Source organism: Heteronotia binoei, chromosome 21 (assembly GCF_032191835.1).
Source record: "Heteronotia binoei isolate CCM8104 ecotype False Entrance Well chromosome 21, APGP_CSIRO_Hbin_v1, whole genome shotgun sequence".
NCBI lineage: Eukaryota > Metazoa > Chordata > Lepidosauria > Squamata > Gekkonidae > Heteronotia > Heteronotia binoei.
The window spans coordinates 198,816,181-198,841,437 of record NC_083243.1 but is presented as its reverse complement, the minus strand read 5'-3'; the positions used below and the strand labels follow the sequence as shown (position 1 = coordinate 198,841,437).

Sequence of the window (25,257 nt, the reverse complement as noted above, 5' to 3'; positions counted from 1 at the left end):
ATTAATAATATAAAGTCAAGCTGTGCAAGTTCACAGTCTACAATCACACTCTATGTGTGGCATGCAAACCTAATTCTAGTGACTCAACAGGGGGGTTAGTCCATTATCCTATTTTCATTTAATCTTAAGTATGAATATCTAATGGTCCAACTATCATGGTCCTATTAAGGGTACCCTAGAAGGATGAAATTGCAAAATCAATAAGGAACATTGAATGAGCCCATTGACTTCAGTGGATTTAGAATGGTACTACTTAGGATTGCACTGAAAGATGCTGAAGAATATTCAATTTTCTCTAACTGGATTTCCAAGCAGCCACTTCTAACCACAGGCAGTACCTGTCTTGATGAAAACTCTTGCTTTTTAATGTTTTCATTGTTGTTAAAATAGTGTTTTTTACCAATACAAAAGTGTTCCATGGATTATTCAAAATACTATAGAATTATTTTTGAATCACTGTAGAAATGCTATTTCGGGGTGGGGGTGGGAAATGGTGGTCAGCTCCTAAGTTTCAGGTCTAAGTTGCTTAGACATTTTGTTTTTCAGACATGTTTGTCACTGAAAATATTAATGTACAATGCTAGGTAGATTATTTTGCACACCCTTAAATCAAGTTCCTAGTACTGAGAAAGGTAAAAAAAATAAAATGTTGTGAACAGAAAAGGAACTTGTTTTAAATTAACTGTAAAATTTACCTTCACCCAGGCAAGCCCACAGCAAAAAAGAAAAAGTGGAAAAGTTTAATGTTTGATAATCATATTGTTTAGGCATCAGCCCCAAACCCCAAATTTCTATCAGAATGCATGGAAGAGACTCATATTATTGACAGCTGGCTTCAGAGCTACAAAAATACTGTCCACTCTTCCCCCCCAAAGTATGAGTTTTTATTTTATAGCATCTATAAAACATTTAAACAAGTGTATACTGATTTACATTCAATTAAAAAATAAAGATACAAGTCTTCAAAGCAGATTTAATAAAGCACGTCATTTTTCTATTTACTTGATTTATTACAAAAATTTTAAGATTACTAGAATGGAAAGACAGATTTTATAATCTCTTTTCTGTGTACATCTCTTTTCTGTTTACATGGAACAGTGCTATGGATATGCTGAATGTCTTTGTGAGCTTTTCGTTATTTGGGTTGTTCAGAGAAACAGTGCAAAGGAAATTTCCTTAAAATGCTGAAACAAATGTGGGCTCTCTGAGCTGCTGAGTCTCTGAGCTTCCTGCAGCACCTCCCTGCATTATCAAATTTTAAGTAATCACATCTTAGATACCAATTTGAAGAGAGTTTTTAAAACTTCAAGGGCTCATAGCCAAGCTGTATTGATTTTGGATTTCCAGGCTTTATGTGAATCAAAGCTAAATTTAAGTAAAAAGTTAATATTCTCAGAACACTGCCACTTATTTAAGCGCCATATTTCCTGTTGACCTCACAACAGGTGATGAGGGGCTAAAACTTAAAATGGACCAAAAATCAGTATTGGTATTCTTAAAAAAATTGGCAGCGTCTTCAAATACAGAGAGCTAACATAAAACAAAACAATGGTTTGTTCATATGGGGCTAAATAACATTTTGTTCTGTGTCACAGGGATCCTGTATCGCAAGTCTTGTGCATCCTCCGGAGCTTGCCTCCTGACTTCTGCTGGATACCAGACTTTCTGTACTCCAGGGAAAATAAACTCAGTTTGTATAAGTTGCTGCAATACTCCACTCTGCAATGGGCCAAGGCCAAGGAAGAGGGGAAACTCTTGCATGATGCCCAGAGCTAACGTATTAACAACAGTGCTGCTCTCTAGCTTGGCTTTTTTATCTTCAGGACACTTCTAAACTCTAAGGAAGACTTATTTGATAGTTTTGCTGGTTCTATATCATTTTTTTCCCCAGACACACAGTCTATTTCCATTGCAGCACTATTTTTTCTCCCAACTGCTAAAAGAAGAGTTTTCTTTAAATGTTATCCTCACTTTGTTAACAGAATAGCTCTCATTATCCAATTGACTTTCCAACTTTAAAAACAAATCAGCAACCAACAATACAGAACTCATACCCATACTAGCCTATTGATGAAACAAGCACTTAAATGTGGAAGATGATGCAGCCTGCAGGTTATAAACCTGCTGTTTTTATTTCCATGTGTTCAGCATATTGTGCATCAGCTGACTTTGTGTTATATGGATTCACAGTTCAAGTTCACAAAGGCCATTCTGATTGGTAGGACTGGGGTCTCTGCTGTCCTTCTGTGGCATCACTTTCACATTCAACTCCAAGGATTCAAGATTCAGTTTTTGCAGACTGCCGTCAGGTTTGGTCTCATTCTGAAAAGTACTTAAAGAAACCTTGTTACCAGTATTGGTAGAAGACTTGCGTCTAGATGACATGAAGATCAACGGGTGGTGGGAGTGGCCACTGCCAGTTACAGAATTCAAATTGGCTCTTAAAAGCTTCTGTTTGTTGGCATGTTCTAATGTCAGATGACAACGGAGGACCTGAACAAAGACATTCCGGAACTGCTGGGAGGAGATATTGTACAGGAGTGGGTTCACTACTGAGCTGAGATAAAAGAAGATATCAGCTATGGGGAGGAGGGTGATATACACTCTGAAGTAGGAGACAGTCCAGTCCTGCTTAGGTCTAGCAGCAGCCATGATCCTTCGAACTTGATTCGGCAGCCAACATATTGCTAGAGTTGCAACAATCAACCCTGCAACAAAGAGAGAGAAAGCATGTGAAAACAAATCATAAAATATTTAGTATCAGTTCTGCACTTACTGGTAGGAAATGCTACTCAGTTTTTCAGTGTTTTGCTTGACAGCTTCTAAAGCCAGTAGCAAAATTTGTTCTAAAGTGGGGGGGGGGGGAGGGGGGTGTGAGGGTGGTAAAGGCAAGCCATAGTCTCAAGGTCACCGCAATCTGTCCTCTGGTAAGTATTGCATAAAATGTAAGAGAGCATTTTTTTTCCCTTTTTTTATTCCTTGGCACTGGGTAAATTTGAAGATATTCTTTCAGCGATCGTTTAATTCTTTTTTTCAGCAACACTCTGTTCTAGTTTTCCCTTATTTTGCCCCTTCTCAGTATTAAAAAGACAACCATATTACAGTGGGAAATACCCAAAAGAAGATTGAATTTTGTTTATATTTTACAAAACAAATATTTGGCATTATTTTTGGTAAATTTTCTCTTACAGAAGATATTTTTATGTACCATACGAATGGCTCTTTTTATGATAAAGAGTATATAATGGGTTTTGGGGAAAAGGAATTCTGGTTGTATTAAAAAAAACAAGTAAAATGACACAAACAGGATCTAAGCCTTCCATGGAAACATAAATGATTTCAGACAATGTGATATATGTTCAAATATGATATTCAAGCATTTTGTGTACATTTCTAAATGCACCCTTCTATACTTCATTGGGGTTAATGCTTAAAATTTTCAGAAGATTTATCTTTGATCCAATATACAGCCATCCACACACATGACAGAACTGTGGCTTCACTACTGCTGGATCTGGTAGGGCAGAAAGAGTCCCGTGTCCCTGCAGAACTCTTTCTCCATTGCTGGCAGCAGTAATATTTATAGCACATCATCTTGTATTCATTACAGCAACCCTGTAAGATAGGTCACCATTAACTACATTGCAGATGAGGGGAGGAAGAAAATTACTTGCCAAAGGTCACCTAATCAATTAATGAAAGTGGTGAGATGCAAACCAGGAACTTTCTGATTTGTAAGTTTTCGACAGAATGCTACACCAGCTCAATACAATGGGATGTATACATAATGCTCTGTCTGGACCAAAGCTAAGGGCTACATCAGTGTTTTTCTGATCAAGTTTTGCAGGAATCCCTGCCCTCAAGTGGCAAAGTATAATGGATATGTTTGGAGGTTGCAAACTCTTTTTTTTTTACAAAAAGGCAGTGTTTAATAGTGTGGAGAAAGAGTTAAAATAATTAAACTGTATAACATGATCCCAAAGTTCTCAACCAATGCACCCTACAGTGGTGTCCTTCATTATACAGTAAATGTGCCTTAAGTCTCAAATCCACACTTTCTACTAGTAAATATTCTTTCTACTAGAAGTATTACCCAACCATTAAAATATTTCCCTTGATTTTTGCATTTTGCATCATGCTTATTAGTCACACTCTTACTGGCTTTAAAGCTCCTTCGACACCCCAGCCTGCTTCCTTAGCAAAAGAGCAAACATTATGCCTATTTCTGCCCTTGCCAAAATTAATCTAGAATAGTTTCTTCTAATTTTTTACAATTTTACAATTAACAGATCAGCAGGAAACAATATCAATGAACAATATATAAATTGTATGCATTATAGGTGTAAAACGTTTGGTTCATATAATTTTTCATGAAACATTAAACATACAATAATTCTTTTATTTTTGAATATAGCCAACTAGCTGTCTTCTATAACAAATCTCTGAAGTATTGAACATTACTTAATTAGAATTGCTTCTGAACAAAATTACATATAAACACTAAATATAAAATCAGCAAAGCCAAATAAACTAAGAGATTCAGAAATGCAACATAATACATTATCTGTTTTCAGAATGTTGGGGAGTTTGATTAGGTGTGTGGGGGGGAAACATGGATTTGGGGGGGGGGGGAGGGGGCACAGGAAAGTATGCAGCAGCTCCTTGGAAGAGCCGGGGCTGAGCATCAGCTGTATGTGGAAGTAATTTTGTGAACCTTTGATTTGAATGTTTGACTTTGGTTAATAAAAGATTAATTTTCATATCACTTCTTATATCACTGTTATTATTCAACTATATAAACCATATCCATCACTATTCTTATTCAACTAAATAAACTGTCTATAAGCACTCAAATTAATGCATGTTACTTTTAGGCTTAGGGAATGATATTGTATTAAAAGTGAACATTTTAGTTCCTCTGCTTTTGCAGTAACAAAGGCAACTGCCAGTGTGAATATGGTAAGTGCTAGACAATTTCCTACTGTGTGAAGCTCTTATGGTCCTTTTTTCTCTGTCTCAGAGCTCTTAGGACATCAAATTACCCATTTTGTATGTAGAATTTTCTGTAATCCAGTAGCAGCGATCAGTGCCACGAACAAAAGATTTCATGGGAACACTGCCTCACTTCAGATATCTAATTGGAGCACAGATGGTACACGACACAAAGAGATGTCTGAAATTTTGCATTTGTCATAAACAGCAAGTCAAAAAAAATTTAAAAGCTGAAGTTTTACCCAAGTGAAGAGAGTGAGAAGATGGTTGGACTAATGGATATCAAAGAAGTTTAAATGATTGCTAAAGGAAGATGGAGAGATTGCTGAATTAAGTATTTCCTCAGTTTGGTGTAATGGTTAAGTGTGTGGACTCTTATCTGAGAGAACCAGGTTTGATTCTCCACTCCTCCACTTACAGCTGCCTTGGGTTAGCCATAGCTATCGCAGGAGTTGTCCTTGAAAAGGCAGCAGCTGTGAGAGCCCTCTCAGCCCCACTCACCTCACAGGGTGTCTGTTGTGGGGGGAGAAGATATAGGAGATTGTAAGTCGCTCTGAGTCTCTGATTCAGAGAGAAGGGAAGGGTATAAATCTGCAGTTCTTCTTCCTTCACAGTGGAAGATGGGCAGTTGCCCATAGGAAGGGGGGGTGTCTGAAAGAGGTGGCAAAAGACAATGGGCGTTTTCGCACTGACCTTCTAGTGGCGCGACCACCCTCTTCACACCGGAGGATCTGCCCAGATTTCTCACAAGAAGCGCCGGCGCACCCAAAAGAGCCGGCGACTTCCGTCGTGAAACCCGCTCAAACGTTTTCCTGCTTCTTGGCGGTTTCCGTTTGAGCGGGTTTCGCGACGGAAGTAGACGGCTCTTTTGGGTGCGCCGGCGCTTCTTGTGCGAAATCCGGGCAGATCCTCCGGTGTGAAGAGGGTGGTCGCGCCACTAGAAGGTCAGTGCGAAAACACCCAATGAGAAATAAAGAAGTTACTAGGAATTCCTGAAATTGTTGGTTTACAGCTTGTCGCTAAAAATCAGCATCCCTACAAAGGGGACTGAAAGTAAGAAATATAATCTTTTGGGGGGGGGGCTCTGTTGCTGTTGTTTGTTTAAAAGTGCATTCAGGAGGATAAAGACTAGTTAGCATCTGTTTTGAATAACTTGTTGGAAATAATTGATAAAGAATTGACCATATGGAGGAAAAAGCCCTACTGAGGAGAAACTGATATTGACATCAGCAAAGGGAAGTCCTGTCTTATTAAACTTTTGTAATTCTTTGACAGTGTTTCACAGCAAGTAGGTAGGGTTGCCAGTCCCCAGTTGGGGGTGGGGGATTCCCTGGTTTGGAGCCCCTCCCCCCCACTTCAGGGCTATCAGAAAGCAGGGGGAAATGGCTGCTGGGTGCTCCTAGCTGTCAGGGAATTACCTCCCCCCCCCCCCACCCCGGCAACAGGCAAGAAGCTGGAAATAACATGTTGTGCCTACATCACCGGAATTGACATAGGCACTTCAGTGATGTTGGGTGGAGTGATGCTCTGGTTTGGGGCAAAACTGTATGGTAGAATTAGCTTCAAACTGTAGAGTTTTGCCCTGGAAGTGACATATGTATAATAATAATAATAATAAACTTTTATTTATATCCCGCCCTCCCCACCAGGGCAGGCTCAGGGCGGCTCACAGGACATGGTGTGCTTCTTCCCTCCCCTGTCCTGGAGCATCCTGGAAACTCTCCCGCTGGTTTATCCTTCAGATCTGGCAACCCTAGATAGACAAAGGTGAAGAGCAGTGAGTAGACAACTACAAAATATTCAGGATGTTGAGAACCCAAACATTAAAAGAAGCTCAAAGAAGACCACTCAGTTCTGGGTGAATGAGCAACAGAGTGGCACATGAGTGTCACAGTATTATGCACCGCAGCAATAATAATCCTCCTCCTCCTTCTAAATTCACACATACATCAGTAAACTTTGAATTGTTGGGTGATGTCAAGTCTGCTATGAATTTCTTAACTAAAATATTAAGTTTGGTTCTGAAGTGAAGGAGTCTGGGAGTTTTCACTGAACTCCGAATGCTGCTAGCTAACTTCCCTACCCCCCTCCATAGAGAGGCCTTTGTTGTGTAGTCTACTTTGAAATGCTAACATGTGAACAAGATAGTGGCACCTTCCCAGCCTGGATGTCTGTGGGAGGATGGGGCGGCAAGGTCTCAGGCTGGGAATGAAGGGAGTAGCACCCGAGTGCGAAAATGTATTGCCTAGATTGCCCTCCCCGTAGGAATCCTTTGATCTATACCTTAAATGCTGGTTTAATGCTTGTATATCTCAGTCCTTCAATCTCTGCCATGGTCTTCAGTTCTGATTACAATAAACTTGCAACTCTGTTTTAACAAGAGACTCGTTATTGAATTCAGCTGACTTGACAGGTGACTGACCAGGAAAGGTCTTGAAATCATGGTGTATAGTTTAATTAATATTTCAACTCAGTGTGACACAGCATGAGGGGGAGCCAAATTTTTTACTAGGTCCGGGAAGGTAGCCATGTTAGTCTGTAGCAACAGAACAAAGTTTGAGTCCAGCGACATCTTTAAGCCCAACAAAATTTAATTCTTGAGTATAACCTTTCATGTCTGGAGATGTGTGCATGCACAAAAAAGCTTATACCCAGAATTAAACTTTGTTGGACTTAAAGGTGCCACTGGACTCAAACTTTGTTCTGAACTAGGGATTATTAGACAAGGCGCAATGCTATTGTAGAGACTGATGTGTTCCTGTGCTTTGAATACTGTGTTAAGCTTAGTTACCCCAAAAGGATATTGTAAAAATGGAAAGGATAACCAAAATGATTGGAGATCTGGAGCACTTTTCTTATGAACAAAGGTTGAATTATTGGGGGCTGTTCATTTTAGAAAAAAAAGACAAGACAAGACCTCAGTAGGCATGATGTGATGAAAGTAGATTTTATTGTCTCCTGAAATATTAGAACTGTGGACTACCCAACAAAGCTTATGTGCACTTGACTGAGAACAGACAAAAGAAGGTCATAGAATTGGTTACAGAACTTGCTTGCAGAGGGTGCAGTGATGGCCACTAGTTTAGATGGTCTTAAAATCAGATTAGCCAATTTTGGAGAGGTTAGATCAATCAATGGCTATTTGCCACAATGGATAAATTTAACCTCTATATTCAGAGGTTGCTTTTCTCTGAATGCTATTTGTGAGTTATCTAGGACATCTGGGTTGACCGCTGTGGAGAAACAAGATGGTGGATGAGATGACATATTGGTCTGATTAATCTTCTTATATTTTTGAAGTAGGAGATCATCAGTTAATCTCCATCTTTTTCCTGATCTTCCTCCTTGCCATAATATCCATAGTGGGTTATGATCTGAAGATCTTTGGATGAATCTCAGCATTTTAAAAATTCATAAGTAGGGTTTTAGAGATCCAACACATGTTAATTCTAGCATAAGTTTGATGTCTGTCAGAATAAAAGTTATAATTTCTAAATTTAGGATTAATTACTCTCCAAGCATCTATCAATTGTAGTAGTTCCATATACTAAACAACAATTTTGGGGAGTCTTCCCCCTTTCGTCTTGTTAGATTTACCCTTTTTAAGTCCCAGGACTCCATTTATATCTCCAGAAATCATTATTTCCCCTTCATGAAAGTCCAATAAATTCTGGGAAAAAACCAAAACTTTCCTTTAGCATTATTTGGAGCATATAAGGATACCAATTTGTTGATGTTGCTATCAGGAAATCAATTTTCAACATTAAATATCTCCCATGTGCATTTTTCAGTTCTTCTGTAATGTTGATTCTATGATTTAGATCGTATAGATCACTATACTTTTCCTTTTTTTATTTGCAGAAGCAACATAAACAATTCCCAGCTTCTTATTCTTGAGAACATGTTCGTGTTTATATGGTTTTTTTGTAAGCAGACAATATCTGCCTTTTGGGTTGTTTTTTAAAAATAGATTGACCATTTAGTGGGTGAATTTAAGCTGCTGATGTTTATTAATATCACATTCAGATTACCCATTTTCTACTGTAATGCTACTGCTTTGTCTCATTTCTCTTTTTCTTCACTTGGTTCTTTTGATAACTCTACTGTAAGTTGTTTTGCTTGCTCAGTTGTGGATTTTTTAAAACCTTTTGATAATTGCATTTTCAGTGGAAACAGAATCTTCCAATAGTACTTTACTTGTTTATTTTGTAAAATCAGACTTAAGAAGTCAAAGCCTCTCCTCTTTTTCAAGAGTAGAAGGAAGATCTTGAAAAAAATTGTATTTCTGTCATGTGGATTTTGAGAGAAGTTCTTCGTTTGCTAAAGATGAAATCTTTCATTTTTTAATGTGAGTACTTCACCAAAATGTGATGCGGAAGCTTGTTCCTGACAGCAAATTAGAATTATTTATGTATATTTGGCCAATGTCCAGGGAATCTTCTTCAGTCACTAACAATCTTGTAACAGCATACAGAAATCTTCTGCAGGGCTAGCTTTACTGAAATCCTCCGAAATGGATCAAAATTTAAGATTACAGCCTCTACTCTGAACCTCCGAACTTTCAATCCTTTGATTAGCTTTTTTCCAATAAGTGATCATTTCCAATAAATGATAAAATAAATTACCCGCGTTCTAGCTCTTTGTAATGCTTCTGGGTATTAACAATCTTTTCAGTATTTTCTTGAACCTTCTTCTGAGTGTGTGCCAGTCCTCTAATTATATCTTGTGTCAGAGTTGAAAGTTCCTTTTTAATATAATCAAAAGTATTTTCTTGACCTTCCTTTAATTTTTTGATTTGTTGTTGAATTCTTTCTTCTGACTGAGTCACTTTATAGTGCATTCAATCCTCTGATGGCTTCATCTGAAAAGAGACTCAGTCAGTAATTGAATTCAACTGTAGAGCCAGGTTGTCTTGAAGTTTCTTCAACCATTCAGGCATTTCCAAATCAGATTCTTCTTCAATCTTTTTTTGCCTTTCCTTCATCTGTGTCAATGTCATCTTATGCCTATATCTCTGTAGGGACTTTTCATTAACTTATTACATCAAAATAGCATTTAATTACTGTCACAACAATAAGAAATGCAAAATTAAGCTTGAGCCGTGAACCTCAAGTTTATAATATAAAACACAATGTCAAATGGAACTCTGTTACAATATTCAATAATATTATTTTCAAGAGATTTATATTTTGTGGTTTATATTAAAAGAGGGATTATAGAAATAGCTAAAATAAAAAAATTAAGATAAGACTAAGCAGGGTTTGAAATGCTAAGTTAGTCTATTAATAAAAATGAGTATTAGTTACTCTCTTGTCAAGACTATTTCACATAAGGAATGAACCATATTACTTTAATTATTTGTTAATATTCTTAAAGAATTTGGGTTCTTGTCTTGAGTTCTTGTCGTATCAATCCAAAATTCCAACATGAGTAAAAGGCAAATTCAGCACTGATTGTAAGCTTCACTGGATGGCAGCAAAGGCCAATACATAAGTTGATCCAAAATCCAAATTCACCCATTTCAAAATAATCATGGGCTGAGAGCAGGGCTCTTTTTCTGGAAAAGGAAGTGCCAGAATTCTCAAGAGGAAAATGAAGGAAAAACACACAGGTGCCCCTCATGAACTTTTAAACATTTTTTAATAATTTTGTTTCCATGAAGAGGTCCCGGAACTCCATTCCACTGCATTCCCCCAGGGAGGGAAAAATGCCCAGGCTTTTTCAAATGTTTCCCCAGAAAGGTTTATATTACTACCCAAACAGAAGGAAGATTCAAGGGATTAAAATGCAGCAGGAGCAATATGCAGTTAGAAGGGGAAAAAAACTTAATTCAAATGGGAGCTTTAAGAGTAGACGGTTATACTACCATTAGCAGGAATACAAAAAATAAAGAGAAAACTGTCCATGGGTAGATAGATAAAACTTTCTCTGGTGACTTCCAAAAACTCTCAGTAAAACATCCAGCTCAAGTCTGATATTTAAAAATGCACATCTCAAACCACAATCTCACTTTTAAAAGGCAAACAAACATTAGCCAGCTGGGAAAATATAAATCTTCAGAAGCAGATAAATGAATGAAGTAATAACTCTTATGTTGTAAAAGTTCTCCAATAATGAACTTCTCATTAGTTCAAAGTACTGTAAGATTGTCAAATATAGCAGTTCAAAGTAGTGTAAGATTGTACATACAGTACTTTGATAACAAGATCTTATAGTACTTTTCTTTCTGACTGGATTAGCTTCAGGACTGCTACTGCCTTAAAAATATAGCTGCAGGGTGAAGAAGACTGTGGAGAAACGCCATCTTAGTCAGTGTTGGTGCTTCTTTGGGAAGGAACATGAAACTGCGAAGCAGGCTTCGGCCTAGCCTTCCCCTCACTCCCCCCCTCCCTTCCAGAGCCAAACCAACAACACTAGGAGGAAAGTCTCCTAGAGAGGCAGGAAGTACTTTTGTTCTTGGCATGTGCTAGGAGGAGGAGTTTTCAGTTTGCAGCTGGCGCTCTGGAAGAGAGGTTGCTTGCCTGTAGGCTCCTGCCTGTGGGGGGAGGCCTGCTCAGGAAAATGAGGCCCCCAGGCAGTCAGACCAAGTAAGTCATTATCATAGGCAGGGCAAGTTTAGGCCAGGGACAACAGGATGCGTTTAAAACCACATTTTGTTTGCCATGCTGTTTGCTGTGCTGTGCTAACTTTTTAAATGCAACTGTTTTTGTTTTGTTTTTCTTTTCCTATCTTTTTCTCTTGTAAATAAATAGTTTTTCTGTTTTAAATGCTGGCAGTCAATCTCTGTACCACATAGATCCCCAAACCGCTTTAGACCACGCTGTTTTATAAAGGGGGCCCCGGGCAAGGGGGAAGGCATGCAGTTGGATAAGGTGCCAATCCTCCAGCGGTGCCCCAAAGAAGTGCTGAGGTCTCTGTGAAACCCAAGTGCAGGGTGGCAGAGGACCTTGAGGCCTAGCCTCATAGCTGGAGAGGGGGATTGGGAGTCCTGTTCCTCTCAATCTGAACCCCTAGACTGAGCAGATGGTGGCAGCGAGCCCAAGGGGCAGGAGGAGAAATAGCTCCCTCCAGGAGTTGGCGACTCCATAGGGAGCTGACGGGACCGGGTCTGAAGGCAGAATCGGGCCGGTTCCGTCACACTTGGCGGCAGCGGTGGGATGAGAACAAACAGAGAACTTGATTGGCCAGGCATTTTTGTTTTTTGATACGTGCAAGCACCCAGAGGAAGCAACAGAGGTTTTGTTTTATTTTCGGGTCAACTGGAATAGGGAAAGTTCAGTTTAGTTAGGATGGAGCGTGCCCAGAGACGGGAAATCCTGAAGATGACAGAGCCACAGCTCCAGGAAGAGTGCGCAAAGCAAAAGCTGGAGTGTGACAACATGACTGTAGTAGATATGAAAGACCTTCTGTTGGAGCATCTTAAGCATGCAGGGGCACCTGCAAAAGTGCCCCCTACCCAGTCAGAAGCAACCTTGCGGCTACAGTTGGAGCTGGAGAGAATGCGTATCGAGAGGGATGAAAGACAAGCTGAGACTCGCAGACGGGAGGAAAGAGAGAGGGATGAGATCCGCAGACAGAGGGAGCTGAGACAAGCGGAGATCCGCAGACGGGAGGAAAGAGAGAGGGCGGAGATCCGCAGACGGGAGGAAAAAGAGAGAGCTGAGATCCGCAGACGGGAGCAGGAAGAGCAACGTCGCCATGAGCTTGAGGTGCTACGTCTGGAAGCTGAACTAAGCAAAAAAATCAAAGCCACCCCCAAAGACTTTGCAGTGTACCAAGAGGGAGAAGACCCCTCCATATACCTCTCCAACTTTGAGAGGGCAGCCAAACAGTGGGGGATTGCAGAGGAAGACTATATGTCTTACCTCTGTAGCAACCTGACTGGAGAGCTTTCAGCCATCTATTACAGCATGCCTATGGAAGATGGGGGGATAACATTTGCGGCCTATAAAGCCACTGTATTTAAAAGGTTTAAACTGGGGCCAGACCACTCCCGAAAGCAGTTCAGGGGTTTAGCTCCACAAGAAGGTAAATCCTATTCTGAATTTGGGGTAATGAAGGAACAGACAGTTCCAGTGTTATTGGGCCGGGATTTGTTGGTTGGCCAGTACTCTATCAATGCTGTAACCCGCAGCCAAACCCTCAGGGGAAGGTGGGAGGAGGAAGGCAACTTTAGGGAAGCCACCTCACCACCAACCAGGGAGGGGGAAATAGCCCAGGTTACTGAGGATGAAGAGAGGGCAGTCACCCAGGAGGGGGAGGACCAGCCTGTCTCAAGCCCTGGAGGAGGGTGTTCTCAAGGGGAAGAGGGGTGTAGCTTTCCCCAAGTGCAGCAAGAGGCTGTAGATGTTCCTAGCGAGGAAGGGAACCTGTCTAGCATAAAGGATGTGCAACCTGAAGAGACAGAGGTGGAGATTTCACAGGAGGTTCTGAGAGCAGCAAGGCTAATGTGGGCTCAGAGGAGCACATAGCTGAAGGCTTGGGGGAACGGGAGCGGTTCCAGAAGGGGGTCCTGAGCGGCCTTAGGTTGGAACCGGTTCACCAAGTAGCTGTGGATCAGGAAGTGGGATCGTCCGAGACTCTCTCGGAACAGGTTGTCTTGAAGCAGGGCAGACAGGAGACCTGGGAAGCTGTGGGACCTTCCAGGCAGGAGGGAGGTCAGTTTGGTAGTGCTGAAATACCAACCGAGGGGACTGAGAACCCAAGCCACCTCAGGGAAAGGTGGGGGGAGGAAGGCAACTTTAGGGAAGCCACCTCAGCACCAACCAGGGAGGGGGAGGACCAGCCTGTCTCAAGCCCTGCAGGAGGGTGTGCTCAATGGGAAGAGGGGTGCCAATTTCCGCAAGGGCATCAGGATGCTGTGGAGCCTTCCAGGCAGGAAGGAACTCAGTTGGCTGACATTGAAAAACAACTGAGGGGGCGGAGAACCCAGATCAAACTTTGGCTGAGTGTTCTGGAAACAGTGGGACTAGGGGTGGCTTGAAGGAATAGATGATAGGAAGTCTGGGGAAGCCAGGAATGTTCCTGTCTGAGGTTCAAGGTGACCCTAGGCTGGAACCACTGTGTGAGGTGGCAAGGGACCAGAAAGTGGAGTTCTCAGAAGCTGAGACAGGGGATAGGGTGATGGATTTCCTGCCACTTCATACTGGTGAACGGAAAGTGGAATGGGAGGGACCCCATGTGATTGTGGATGACCTGGACGAGGCTAATGTGGTGGATATGGAGAAGACGGGAAAGGCAGTTAAAGTGGGGCAGGTGAATATACCACAGCCATTCTCTGCGAGGTCCATGGTGGTGCATATAGGTAGGAAGGAAGGAGACAAAAAGAAGCTGGGACAGCAATTGTTTGGAGCCCCAGAGGTGGTTTTCTGGGAGGTCAGAGTGGACCGAGGGAACATTCCACCAATGAGGGATAAAGAAGCAACTGTGTGGGAACTGGGCAGTTTCCAACCTCATATGTGGGGCCAGGAATTTCCTCCTTTGATGGACCACTCATTCCAGCAACAGCAGCAACGGAGGGAGAGCACCAAACTCCAGAGGTGGTCCTGGGAGATGGAGGAGTACATCTTAAAGACTGGACATTCCTTCCGAATGCAGCAATGCATGGAAGAAATGACCCAAATGGAAGAAATGACCCAATTTGACTGGTGGTTGAAATGTCAAATACAATCATGTTATCAAAAAGATAAGGAAAGAGGATTCCCTAAGAAACTAAATGATCTTGATCAAATTATTCAGGTAGACCAGAAATTAATTTCTAAAATATATGAATGGTTATTAAGAGAAAAAATGCAGGAAGAGCAGGTAAAAGAATCATGGATAAAATGGTTAAGAGATTTTGGATTTAATATTTCTTTAGATGACTGGGAGAAAATATGGAAACGAAATGTTAAACTAATGACCCCGGCTTTGTATAAGGAAAATCTTTACAAAATGATATATCGTTGGTACTTAACACCGGACCGGCTAGCTAAGATATATCCCAGTTACTCCAACAAATGTTGGAAATGTAAAAAAACTAAAGGGGCAAGCCTCTGTTTCATCCCTCACTCAGTATCATTGGAGTGGTAATGTTACTCAGGGCTGAGGTCTTTTTTCCTTTGGAATTTATGGAGATGCTTAAACAGACATTGAGGGCTGAAATCTTTAATGCTTGTTGCTCTGGGACCACAGGACCTGCCACTGCCACTGCTCAATCATGGTCACCTTCCCCTCCCTCCCCACCCTGCCACCCCTATCAGGACTCCATAGATGTTTGTTGGCCAACAAGGTGTCTCACAAACAGGTGCTGGGGGACAGACATCCTGGTGACTTGGACACAGGTCTCTGAAACAGAGAAGGAGGAAGGGGAATTTATGTCCAATGAGGAGGTTGGAGATGTTAGTGTCCCTGAGTCATCAGGTCACTTCTTTAAAGCTGATAACTATGTATTTATTGTCTAGAGCCCTTACAGCACTGGAACTTTACAATGCTCCAAGTGAAGAGGAGGCTTCCAGCCCAGACACCAATCCTAGGAACAAGACAAATGGTGATAGGGAGTTCTTTCCACCATGCAGTACCTCTGTGAAGGTTTTCTCCTTCCCCCAATTTTTGAGCATCAGCTCAAGGCTGAATGCGTCAAGCCCAGTTCCAATCATCAGTTCTCAAGTTTTGTTTTAAATGTGTATGATTTAAGAGCATAAGAACATAAGAGCAGCCATGTTGGATCAGGCCAATGGTCCATCCAGTCCAACACTCTGTGTTACACAGTGGCCAATACACACACACACATACACATATTGTGGCTAATAGCCACTGATGGACCTCTGCTCCATATTTTACCTGCCTTTGCTAACGAAATGTTACAGGTGCCACTGGTTTATGTTCCTATGGTGGCTATATAGTCTTTCAGCCTACTATCTGAAGATGGCCATGGTTCAGTATGGAACAATTGGGACAAGAAACTTGACCTAGCACTTAAAAGATCACATGAAGCCACAGCCATGACAATTAAATCCTCAGCTGCAATGTCTATAATATCTAGATCAACCATCGTGTGGATCAGATGACTTATCCAGCTACTTCCTGGTGCCAACAGGAAGAACCTAGAGGGTACCAACAGGATCCTAAAGGTTGCTGAGTTCACCACTGATGCCTCTCTGGACCTGCTCACATTCTGCCCATGAGTGATCTTGTCAGGCAATGCTTCATTGAAGTCTTTTTTGCTTTATGAATGTATTCAATCCATGCTTACTAACATAATCACTAAATAAAATGCTATATTACTAACCTATGTGCCCTGCAAGAAAGGAAGGAGGGGTGGGAATGGAGGCTGTCAAAACTCCAGAGGCCAGTGGGGCCTTTGAAGTGCAAAACGCTCAGCTAGCCACCCTGGCACCTCCCAAGCAAAGCAAGGACATCAACAGGGGGGAGAATGTAACCATCACCAGTGGGAGATAAGCTGGCGTGTGAAAGTGTTACTTGCAAGAGCAACTGTACTTTTATTATGAGAAGCAGTTTAAAGCCCAAAGCCTTTGAAGTGTATACATAAATGCCAATGGTTCAAGCTATCTGTTATCAGTTTCAATGAATCCATGTAGACAGTAACATTGTCGTAATCAATAAATGAAACTTAGTTTTTAACAAAGACAAGTCTGATCATTTTGAAACTTCAATGAACCCTTTCCCGACATTTTGAAACTGATCCCCAAGAGGGCTTATCGGCGCAAGTTACTTTGTAGCGGATGGCTGCAAGAGCACCCGACGACCAAGAGCCTTCAGAACCTTTCGAGCTACCGGGGACTCCGGCGTGGCACATACTCGAGCCCCGGAAAATCCACTGGATGAAACAAGAGCTGTTCATCACCCTGAAGGCGTGGTACCCCCGCACCTCAACTACCCTGATGGATGAGGCAGCGCTCCGGTACGTGAACATCCTCAGAAACCCAGGGGAGCCAGAGAACCCGGGCAACCCTGAGGACCGTGGAGAATTCCCCTTGGGGGACGAGGATGAGCGAGGGCCCCCAAAATCGAACGATGGATTATCGGAGTCCGGGTCGGAGGAGGGAGCCAGATCGAACCCCCCCCCCTCAAAGTGGGACCAGGTGGAAGACCTGAGATGGGAAATGGCGGCTATGAATCAGGACCTGAGGAGCGAGATGAAGGCGAACCTATCGCTGATGTTGCAAGAAATGCAAAAGCAGATCGACCGGGCTCTGACCCGCGCACCCGGAGGGCTACCGTGGGTACAGCCATTAATCCCCGCACCACCGTATCAATGTCTTTTCAAAGTTTTTGTTCATTATCTTTTCCACCATTTCTTTTGTCATGTATCTGTCAGATATTGTAACTTACCTGTTTTAATATGCTTTATACTGTTCATGTTCCCTTGCCCTAACTAACTCCATTTTGAATGTTTCTGCTAGCCATGTGAATAAAGCCTTGCATTTCAAACACTTTTGCAACAGTTACTAACTCCCCTGGGAAATGCCTAGCATAGCACTAACAAATATAACAGCTCTTTGAAGATAGTGAGCCTCAAGGTAACCAGTGGGGTTCCTTCCTTGAGAAAGAGATAAGGGGGCCTGGGAACCGGCTATTGCTTCTCCAAAGTGTGAGAATGAGTTTATTGTTTAGCTTTTGATGTTAGAGGTTAAAATAGCATATTCTGCTGCAAAATGTATCAATCTCAATCCATCTCTATCCAAGACAACAAATTCTCAAATAAATGGATTAAGCTGCTACAAACTATGGTCCGTTTACTTTGAAGTTCCAAGTCTGACAGTATCTTATGACAACATCTCTTGGTAAATTATTTTTCTTGGCATAGAGTGAGTTCACTCTATACATATAGTCATACATATTTTTAGTCTCTTCAGGATCTTCCTCTAAAATTCTGCAATTATTTTTATTATATATTCTTTCAAGTCACCATCTTCCTTTTCAGGTACTCCTCTCAGACGTATCTGAGTCTCCATCAGTTTGCAGTCATGGATTGTCACTTTTTCTTGTATTTTCAACAAGGTGGAATCATGTACTTTCATTCTCCCTTCTACCTCCTGCACTTTCTTAGATGTTTCCTCTGTCTCCTTTCTGAGATCTTCCATATCTTTTTAAATCTCTTCTATAATTTCTTTTTTTGATGCAGTTATCATCTCTTTCATGCCTTTTATCATTCTGGCCTTCATTGCCTCTAATTGATCCTGCATTTTCTCCAATGAACTAGCCCTTGTACGGGTTTGCTTGTGTTCTTACATTTAAAAACACCGAAAATTTTGATCTCACCAATTTCAAATTTGACTATCAGGTTCAAAAGATTAGAGCTTGCTTTTTACAACAAGCCTAATTTCACTGTCCTCAGAGCTTCCCAGACCGAGATATTAATTTTAAAATCCTTTTTCTTTTAAAGGTTTCTAAAGTCCATTATAAACAATATGTCCAATAGTATTTATCTTCTTGTCATCATCTCAATTAATTCCAACATTTTTTAATGTCCCAAACACTTTAAAAAATTATTTTAATTTTGGCCTCCTTGCAATGGCTGCCGATTTTTCTCAATGGTATTATAGTCCAAGAGTAGGCTTTTCATCCGCTACTTCCTGCTTTACTTGCCACAAAATCTCATTTTCACTGGTAAAGAGATCTCATGATACTTGACGTACTTCCTGTGTTGATTGTATATGCTGCAGGTCTGTGATGATGGTGCTCTTTTTTCAAAACTGCAAGTAGACCAAACAATAAATTCCTTTCCACTTTTTAGCACTGTCCTTTAAATTTACGAAGTCCAAATTTCACCTCTTCCTCCCTTCTTCCAAGCTTTCTAGATTTCCATTTCCCACCTTCTGCATTTATTCTGTTTAGCTGTAAATAGTCCCGGAATGAAAGATAATAATCTGTACCTTTTCTGCCAATTACCAGTCTTGTGTAGCTTTAGATGTTTAACAAAGTCCAAGAAGGTTAGGATTCTGTCGAGCTTATGTCAAATAAATGACTCTGAGAACTTCTGCAGATGATGAAAATGCAACTCTTCTCTGGAGACCCCTCAAAGGAGCCCCCCCCCCCGGGACTCCCTTTTAGCCAAGGTAAATCTCCTCAAAGTTTCCTGTGCATATCTTGGACTAATCTCTAACTGAGAAAAGTAGGCAGTAGGCATTAATTTGCCTTCCACTACCCCAAACAGAAGTTCCAGCCTGCTCCCGTTATGAGAAGCAGCTCAGCTTGGCATTTTCCTCCCCCAGAAGTCGTTCCCTCCTGAATTTGTTGAGGTAGACTCTCACCAGTGGCTGTGGTGTGTTCTGTCTGACGCGGCAGCTCTGCAAGGGTTAGGGCTGGAGTTGCTCCTGCGGAAGCCCCTTCAAGTCACCTCAACAGGTTCCTGTCGGTTTCGGGGGGGGGGGGGGAGTGATCTTCTGGGTTGGATTGGAAGTTTGGGAGGAAGTTGATGTGCCCTTCCTGCCTGCTCCTACAGTCATTCCAAGCATTATTCCAAGACCCGGACTCCCCTCACTCATGTTCAGAGACATTGATTGGAAAGGCTTTTCCTTATGATGATCCTTCCTCTTAGCTGACCCAGTATCTGGGTTCTTTTTTGAGGAACTCTCTTCCATTTTATCTCAGTGTTTCTTCTTGGGAATAAGAGCTAGGCTCATATGACCTGCTGGAGCAGCAGGGCTATTCACACTGGAAAGGACACTCCTCCTTGGTCCTGAAAGGCATCCAAAAAAATTTGCATAACCCTGCCTGGAGTGAGAGGGGGCGTGACCTAACCACTGTGGATGACTTCCCCTACCAAAGGAGAATGAACAATGTGATCTGGGAAAGAATACTCTGGAAGGACTGGTGACAAATTTAGTTTTTCCTCTGTATGAACAGGGCCACCCCTAGATTGTCTGACACCCTAGGCAAGGCTAACTTCTGGCGCCCCCCACTGCACTGAGAATGATGACATTATCACATGGGGCGTCACCCAGAAGGCTGGCACCCTAATTTGTCTAGTGGCAGGGCTGGCCCTGTATATGATACCCCAAAAGGCTTGCCTGTCTAATGGCAAGTAAGAATTTAAAAGGAGAGTTAATAATTTCCATCCCCTTTTCATTCCATAGATTATGTTTTGTTTACTAACGGATGCCCATTTGTAATAGCTGATTAGAAGCAAATGCTATTGATAGTGGTGGAAGTGAAATCCACAACTTATTAATCAAAGGATAATTATTGACGCTGCTTTGCTTTTGTCGATAATTAAAAATAAATTAAGGCATTAAGAGAAAGAGGCAATCCAGGTCTGCATTTCTATGTCTATACTAAAAAAAGCCCTGAATATGATTTGTTATCTGCATTGGGGGATAAATATTCCACTGCTATATCTCCAAGTTTCTACATAACACATAGGATGTCTGGCGGCCAATAAATATATGTTCCACAGGCTATGTACTATCAGTGTTGAATTCACACAGATTTCCCTTGCAATGCACTGGTCATATATTTTGTGTGTCATTGCAAACCACATAGTAGTGGTTTGTGGTGGTGGTGTTTAAACAGAATGCTTTGCTGCAGCGCATTCAACTACATCTAATTCTCAACATGTCCCCAACTGTGGATATTTAAATCCAGAGACCAGGGCCCTGGAGAGACAAGTCAGACCTCTCTACAGAGTTGAAGAAAGCCCCAAGTTTGAAGTAAAATCTAAAACCTTTAAAAATACATTGGGTTAAAAACGTCCCAAGAGATAGAAGCATTGTCTGTAGCTTTAAATGACTTGTTAGGCAACCACAACAATCCCCACTCAATGCACAGCAGCCAAGAAGGTCTGAGCGACTGCTCCGGCTGCAACGCCACTGAGGATGTTCTCCGCAGCTGAGAACGAAACGTCTGGAAGGAAAACTTTCTCCAGTAGAACACGGCACTTGATCCCGAAAGATTCTACAAACCCTAACCACAACAATAGTGTGAGCCTTGGTTTATGTCAGTAAAAGGCAGGGGCAGGGTCCTTTCCTGAGCTATTTTGGCCTTTGATGAAGGATGCATCAGGGTTAGGCTGCCAACAACCACTGACTGACTCAATATCATGTAGCTTGCATGACTCACCCAGAGCCAGCTGATAACCAAGGTTCAGCAGCAGCCACCCTACCAAAAAAACAAACAAACAAAGCAATGTAGTGTAGTAGTTAGGGTTAGTTTCTGATTAGACACTGGGAGAGTCAGGTTTGAATTCCTACACTTGTGGAAGCTTTCTTGGTGACCTTATTAGCCCTAGTTCTTTCATTCCATTTGAACTTTCCGATTCCTTAACTCCTTCCAATTAATCTTCCAATTTCTTAAACTCACCAAAGATTCTGAGAAGTAAGTTGGGAATGTCATCCATTTTTGTCCACTTCCACTGTGAACAAATTCTGCTTACCTTTGTAGCTCAACTGCCTTCACATTATAGTCTCAGGAACAATTCTGTTGCCTGTGTACAGGCCTGAACAGATGAATCTGAAGGAAATTGCTATTGCATCTTCACTAACTACTCTGTACATGATGATAATAAAATGAAGCTACTGCTCTCTGGGTGGGCATAAGCAGCAAAGATGCAGAGTTGATTCTTTAATAGTAAATTAACCTAATGTATATAAAGCACAGATGTTTTCACTAAGAATTGCCCATTTAACATAAATGTTTACCAAAAAAGCCAAAATTAAAGCAACAGTTTTTTATATGGAGTCTTGATTATGGTTCCTGGAAAACATTATCACACATTACTGAGATACTGTAAGATTCTCAGGTAACATTCAGGTAGACTTCTCTTCCATGAATATAGATAAAGTTTTATTACTGATTTGTTACAGGCATTCTTTCCCCTTCTGGGGTATTGCCAGGAATAACCAATACTACACAAATAGTTCCAAAATAGCCCCGTGCTCCCTCCCCACTACATTCTAGACTAAGCAATTGTCATGACCCAGATGGGGGTGCCACCTGATGCTGCCACCACTCTGGAATTAGGGTCCCATGGGAAGGCCCAGAGTACCCTCCCAAGCCCTTCCAATCCCTTGCTTTGGCCAAGAAAATAGGCGTATAGACCAGGCAGAGTAACAAAAAGGTTTATTTTAAACAGGAAAATCAATAAAGGGGAAGTGAAAGATAAGCAACGTGGGTGAAGGAACTATAGCAACGTGGGTGAAGGAAAATAAACGTAAAGTCCCTAACGCAACTGAACTTAACTGCCCCTTGTCTTTTAGGCCCAGGCCTCAGCCTGCTCACTCTCTCCCTCAGAGTGAGGGTATTCCTCCTAACAGCAGCCTTCCTGCCTGCTCAGCCTCTCAGGAGGAAAGAACAGTGTCTATCTCCTAAGACAACTTTTAAATTATTCCCCATAGAACCTACTTGGACGCCAATTGGCTGAAACCAGCGCCAGGCATTTTGGGGATTGGAGGCTGTCTCTTCCTACTGAGATACAGGCCTCACAGGCTCCCTAGGCCCACTAGGCCTCTCTCTCACAGTACAGCACAGATCATGACAGCAATAAAAAGTCATTACTCCATAGGCAACCAAATAAAAGTTGAAATCATAGAATCATAGAGTTGGAAGGGACCTCCAGGGTTATCTAGTCCCCCTGCATAATGCAGGAAACTCACAAATACCTCCCCCTAAATTCACAGGATCTTCATTGCTGTCAGATAGCCATCTAGCCTCTGTTTTAAAACCTCCAAGGAAGGAGAGCCTCCTTCCCAAGGAAGCCTCTCTTGTTATTAAGCTAATTGTTTTATATACGTTCAGTTTGTGCCAGGATTATAAATTTTAAATATGACTCTTTTCATAGGGATCTAAAAACTACATTTACAGGGTTAGAGAAAAGAAAAAAAGTTGACAAAATGATTATTAATTGTGGTTGTGGAGAGAAAAGAGAAAAAAGTATGGTTCAGGTTTTCCAGATTGCTTTAATGTTCCATTTTCATTCCCCAATGTTAACCTTTTTTATTTTTTTCTCAACAACTTCGTTAACATCCCTGTACTTCTCCAGTCTCTCTTCATTTTTCCTGTTCTTTCCTAAACTAGTTTTTCCCATACTTTTTTCTCCCACTGTGGAATGAATTTGCAAGATAGCTTCTTGCTATGAATCTGAATATTTTTTTCTGCCTCATAGATTGCTGCCCAAAACCCACACAGAGAGGGTGGATTTGGGCAGCAAACTTAAAAACAAAAAGGATTTACATGCCAGCACTGAAAGATTTTAGTGCTGGAGGATGCCTGTGCTGAAACAGTCCCACTAGGAAGCCCGACACCAGCCCCTGTAGATCTGCTTATATAGGATGCTGACTGAGTCAATCTTCAAGGCAATCTTGGGGGCGGGGGGTGGGGTGGGGGGAGAATCCTGCAAATCCAGCTCTTTAATTTTTTGCTAGAACAATGCAGAATGAGACTGAAGAAGATACACATATTAATTCTTGACAAAACACATGAGGCGCTCTTGAAAGGACAAGAGGAAGGAGAGGAAATGTTATCTCAGCAATTAGAAGAGAACCCAACACAGAAGGAGGGTTCCTGGAAAAATGTAACCCAAAGGAGAAAGAAAATCAGGAGATGTTCTGAGCCCCTGCTGCTCGGGAATAGGTTTCAAGATCTCTCCAGAGTAACTGATTTTGAACCATTGGAACAACGCCTACTTCCCCAGCCTCCACGAAGCTTGAACAAAGTTTCTCAGGATCCTGTGGATAAGAAGCCTGGAACTTCTGCCCCCCTCCAATATAGGAAGAGGAAGGTGGTGGTGATTGGAGACTCCTTGTGATCAGGCAGGCAAAAAGAGACTATGAGGAGCATATTGCAAAAAACATAAAGACCAACAATAAAAATTTCTTCAAATATATTAGAAGTAGGAAACCAGCCAGGGAGGCAGTGGGGCCCTTGGATGACCATGGGGTAAAAGGATTACTGAAGGAGGATAGGAAAATGGCTGAGAAGCTGAATGCATTTTTTGCCTCCGTCTTCACTGTGGAAGATGAGAACTTTTTGCCCGCCCCAGAACCACTAATTTTGGAAGGGGTGTTGAAAGACCTGAGTCAGATTGAGGTGACAAAAGAGGAGGTCCTACAACTGATAGACAAATTAAAAACTAATAAGTCACCGGGTCCGGATGGCATACATCGGAGAGTTCTGAAAGAACTCAAAGTTGAACTTGTGGATCTTCTAACAAAAATCTGTAATCTTTCATTGAAATCTGCCTCCATTCCTGAGGACTGGAAGGTAGCAAATGTCACCCCCATCTTTAAAAAGGGTTCCAGAGAAGATCCGGGAAATTACAGGCCAGTCAGTCTGACTTCAATACCGGGAAAGTTGGTAGAAACCATTATCAAGGACAGAATGAGTAGGCACATTGATGAACACGTTTCATGTTGGGAAATCCCAGCTCCCTCATTTGTTGGGACTGGAGTTGGGAACAACAACATAGCAGTAAAGAGACTCGGTCTGGGGACAAGGCAAATGGAAAGAAACCCTCCAACCATTCTGTAGTGTCTTGGGCTTAACTTAAGCACCGCGCGGCCATGCAGCAGAGGCGACCAGGGGAAGTCCCTTGGCCGCCCTGCGCAGCGCGGGAAAAGACTCCGCCAATCAAGATCAGTGGCAGGAAGTTTGACTGGCCAGGATTGGACTGGCCAGCTAGAGGGCTGTTCCGGGTTGAATGTATAAAAAACGGGTCCCGGCCCGCGTTGCCCTGTTCTGTGATGTATCATCCAATAAAGCATCTTGCCTTCAGCACGTCTCGTCTCTGAGTACGTTACACTGGCGACGAGGATGGGATCTGGCCAGGAAGGCTTCCCCAAGTGGAAAGCAGCTGACCTGGCTGGAGACGAGGAAGGCGCAGGACCGCAAGAAACTGAGACGCTTGCCGCCACAATGGCGAACTCTAGCGTAATGACGGGCCATCTTGCTGAATTCAACCCCGACCACCCTGAACGGTGGGAGACCTACACTGAACGAGTCAAGTGCTACCTGCGGGACAACATGATCACGGATGACAACCGAATGAGGGACGTCCTGTTGAGCGTCTGTGGAGAGGCAACCTTCGAGATCGCACGAGGTCTCTCTGCCCCAGCGAAGCTCACCAAGAGGACATACGGGGAGGTCGTCAGACTCCTCACAGGGCATTTCTCGCCCCAACCGTCCATCGTCGCCCGCAGATTCCTCTTTCACAAGAGGGATCAGAAGCCCCAGGGAAACAGCTGCAGTCTACCTGGCCGCTCTCCGCCAGATCACTGGGAACTGCAGTTTCGACAAGCGGGAGGAGGCCCTGAGGGACCGATTCGTCTG

At 42.2% G+C, this 25,257-nt stretch overlaps 2 protein-coding genes across 3 annotated transcripts in view; one reads left to right on the top strand and one right to left on the bottom strand.

The window, feature by feature from the left end:
• The window catches only part of LYPD1 (LY6/PLAUR domain containing 1), a 107,411-nt gene extending 105,504 nt beyond the window's left edge, over positions 1 to 1,907 (top strand). Inside the window, exon 3 of the mRNA XM_060262485.1 lies at positions 1,596 to 1,907. Coding sequence (XP_060118468.1) covers positions 1,596 to 1,834 — 239 coding nt within the window. The 3' untranslated portion in view covers positions 1,835 to 1,907. The remainder of the gene's footprint in view (positions 1 to 1,595) is intronic.
• Positions 1,908 to 2,133: 226 nt separating this feature from the next.
• GPR39 (G protein-coupled receptor 39) overlaps positions 2,134 to 25,257 on the bottom strand; it is a 218,302-nt gene continuing 195,178 nt past the window's right edge. For both annotated transcript variants that reach the window (XM_060262260.1, XM_060262261.1), the window contains exon 3: positions 2,134 to 2,708. In XM_060262260.1, the coding sequence (XP_060118243.1) occupies positions 2,185 to 2,708 (524 nt within the window). In that variant the 3' untranslated portion in view covers positions 2,134 to 2,184. The remainder of the gene's footprint in view (positions 2,709 to 25,257) is intronic.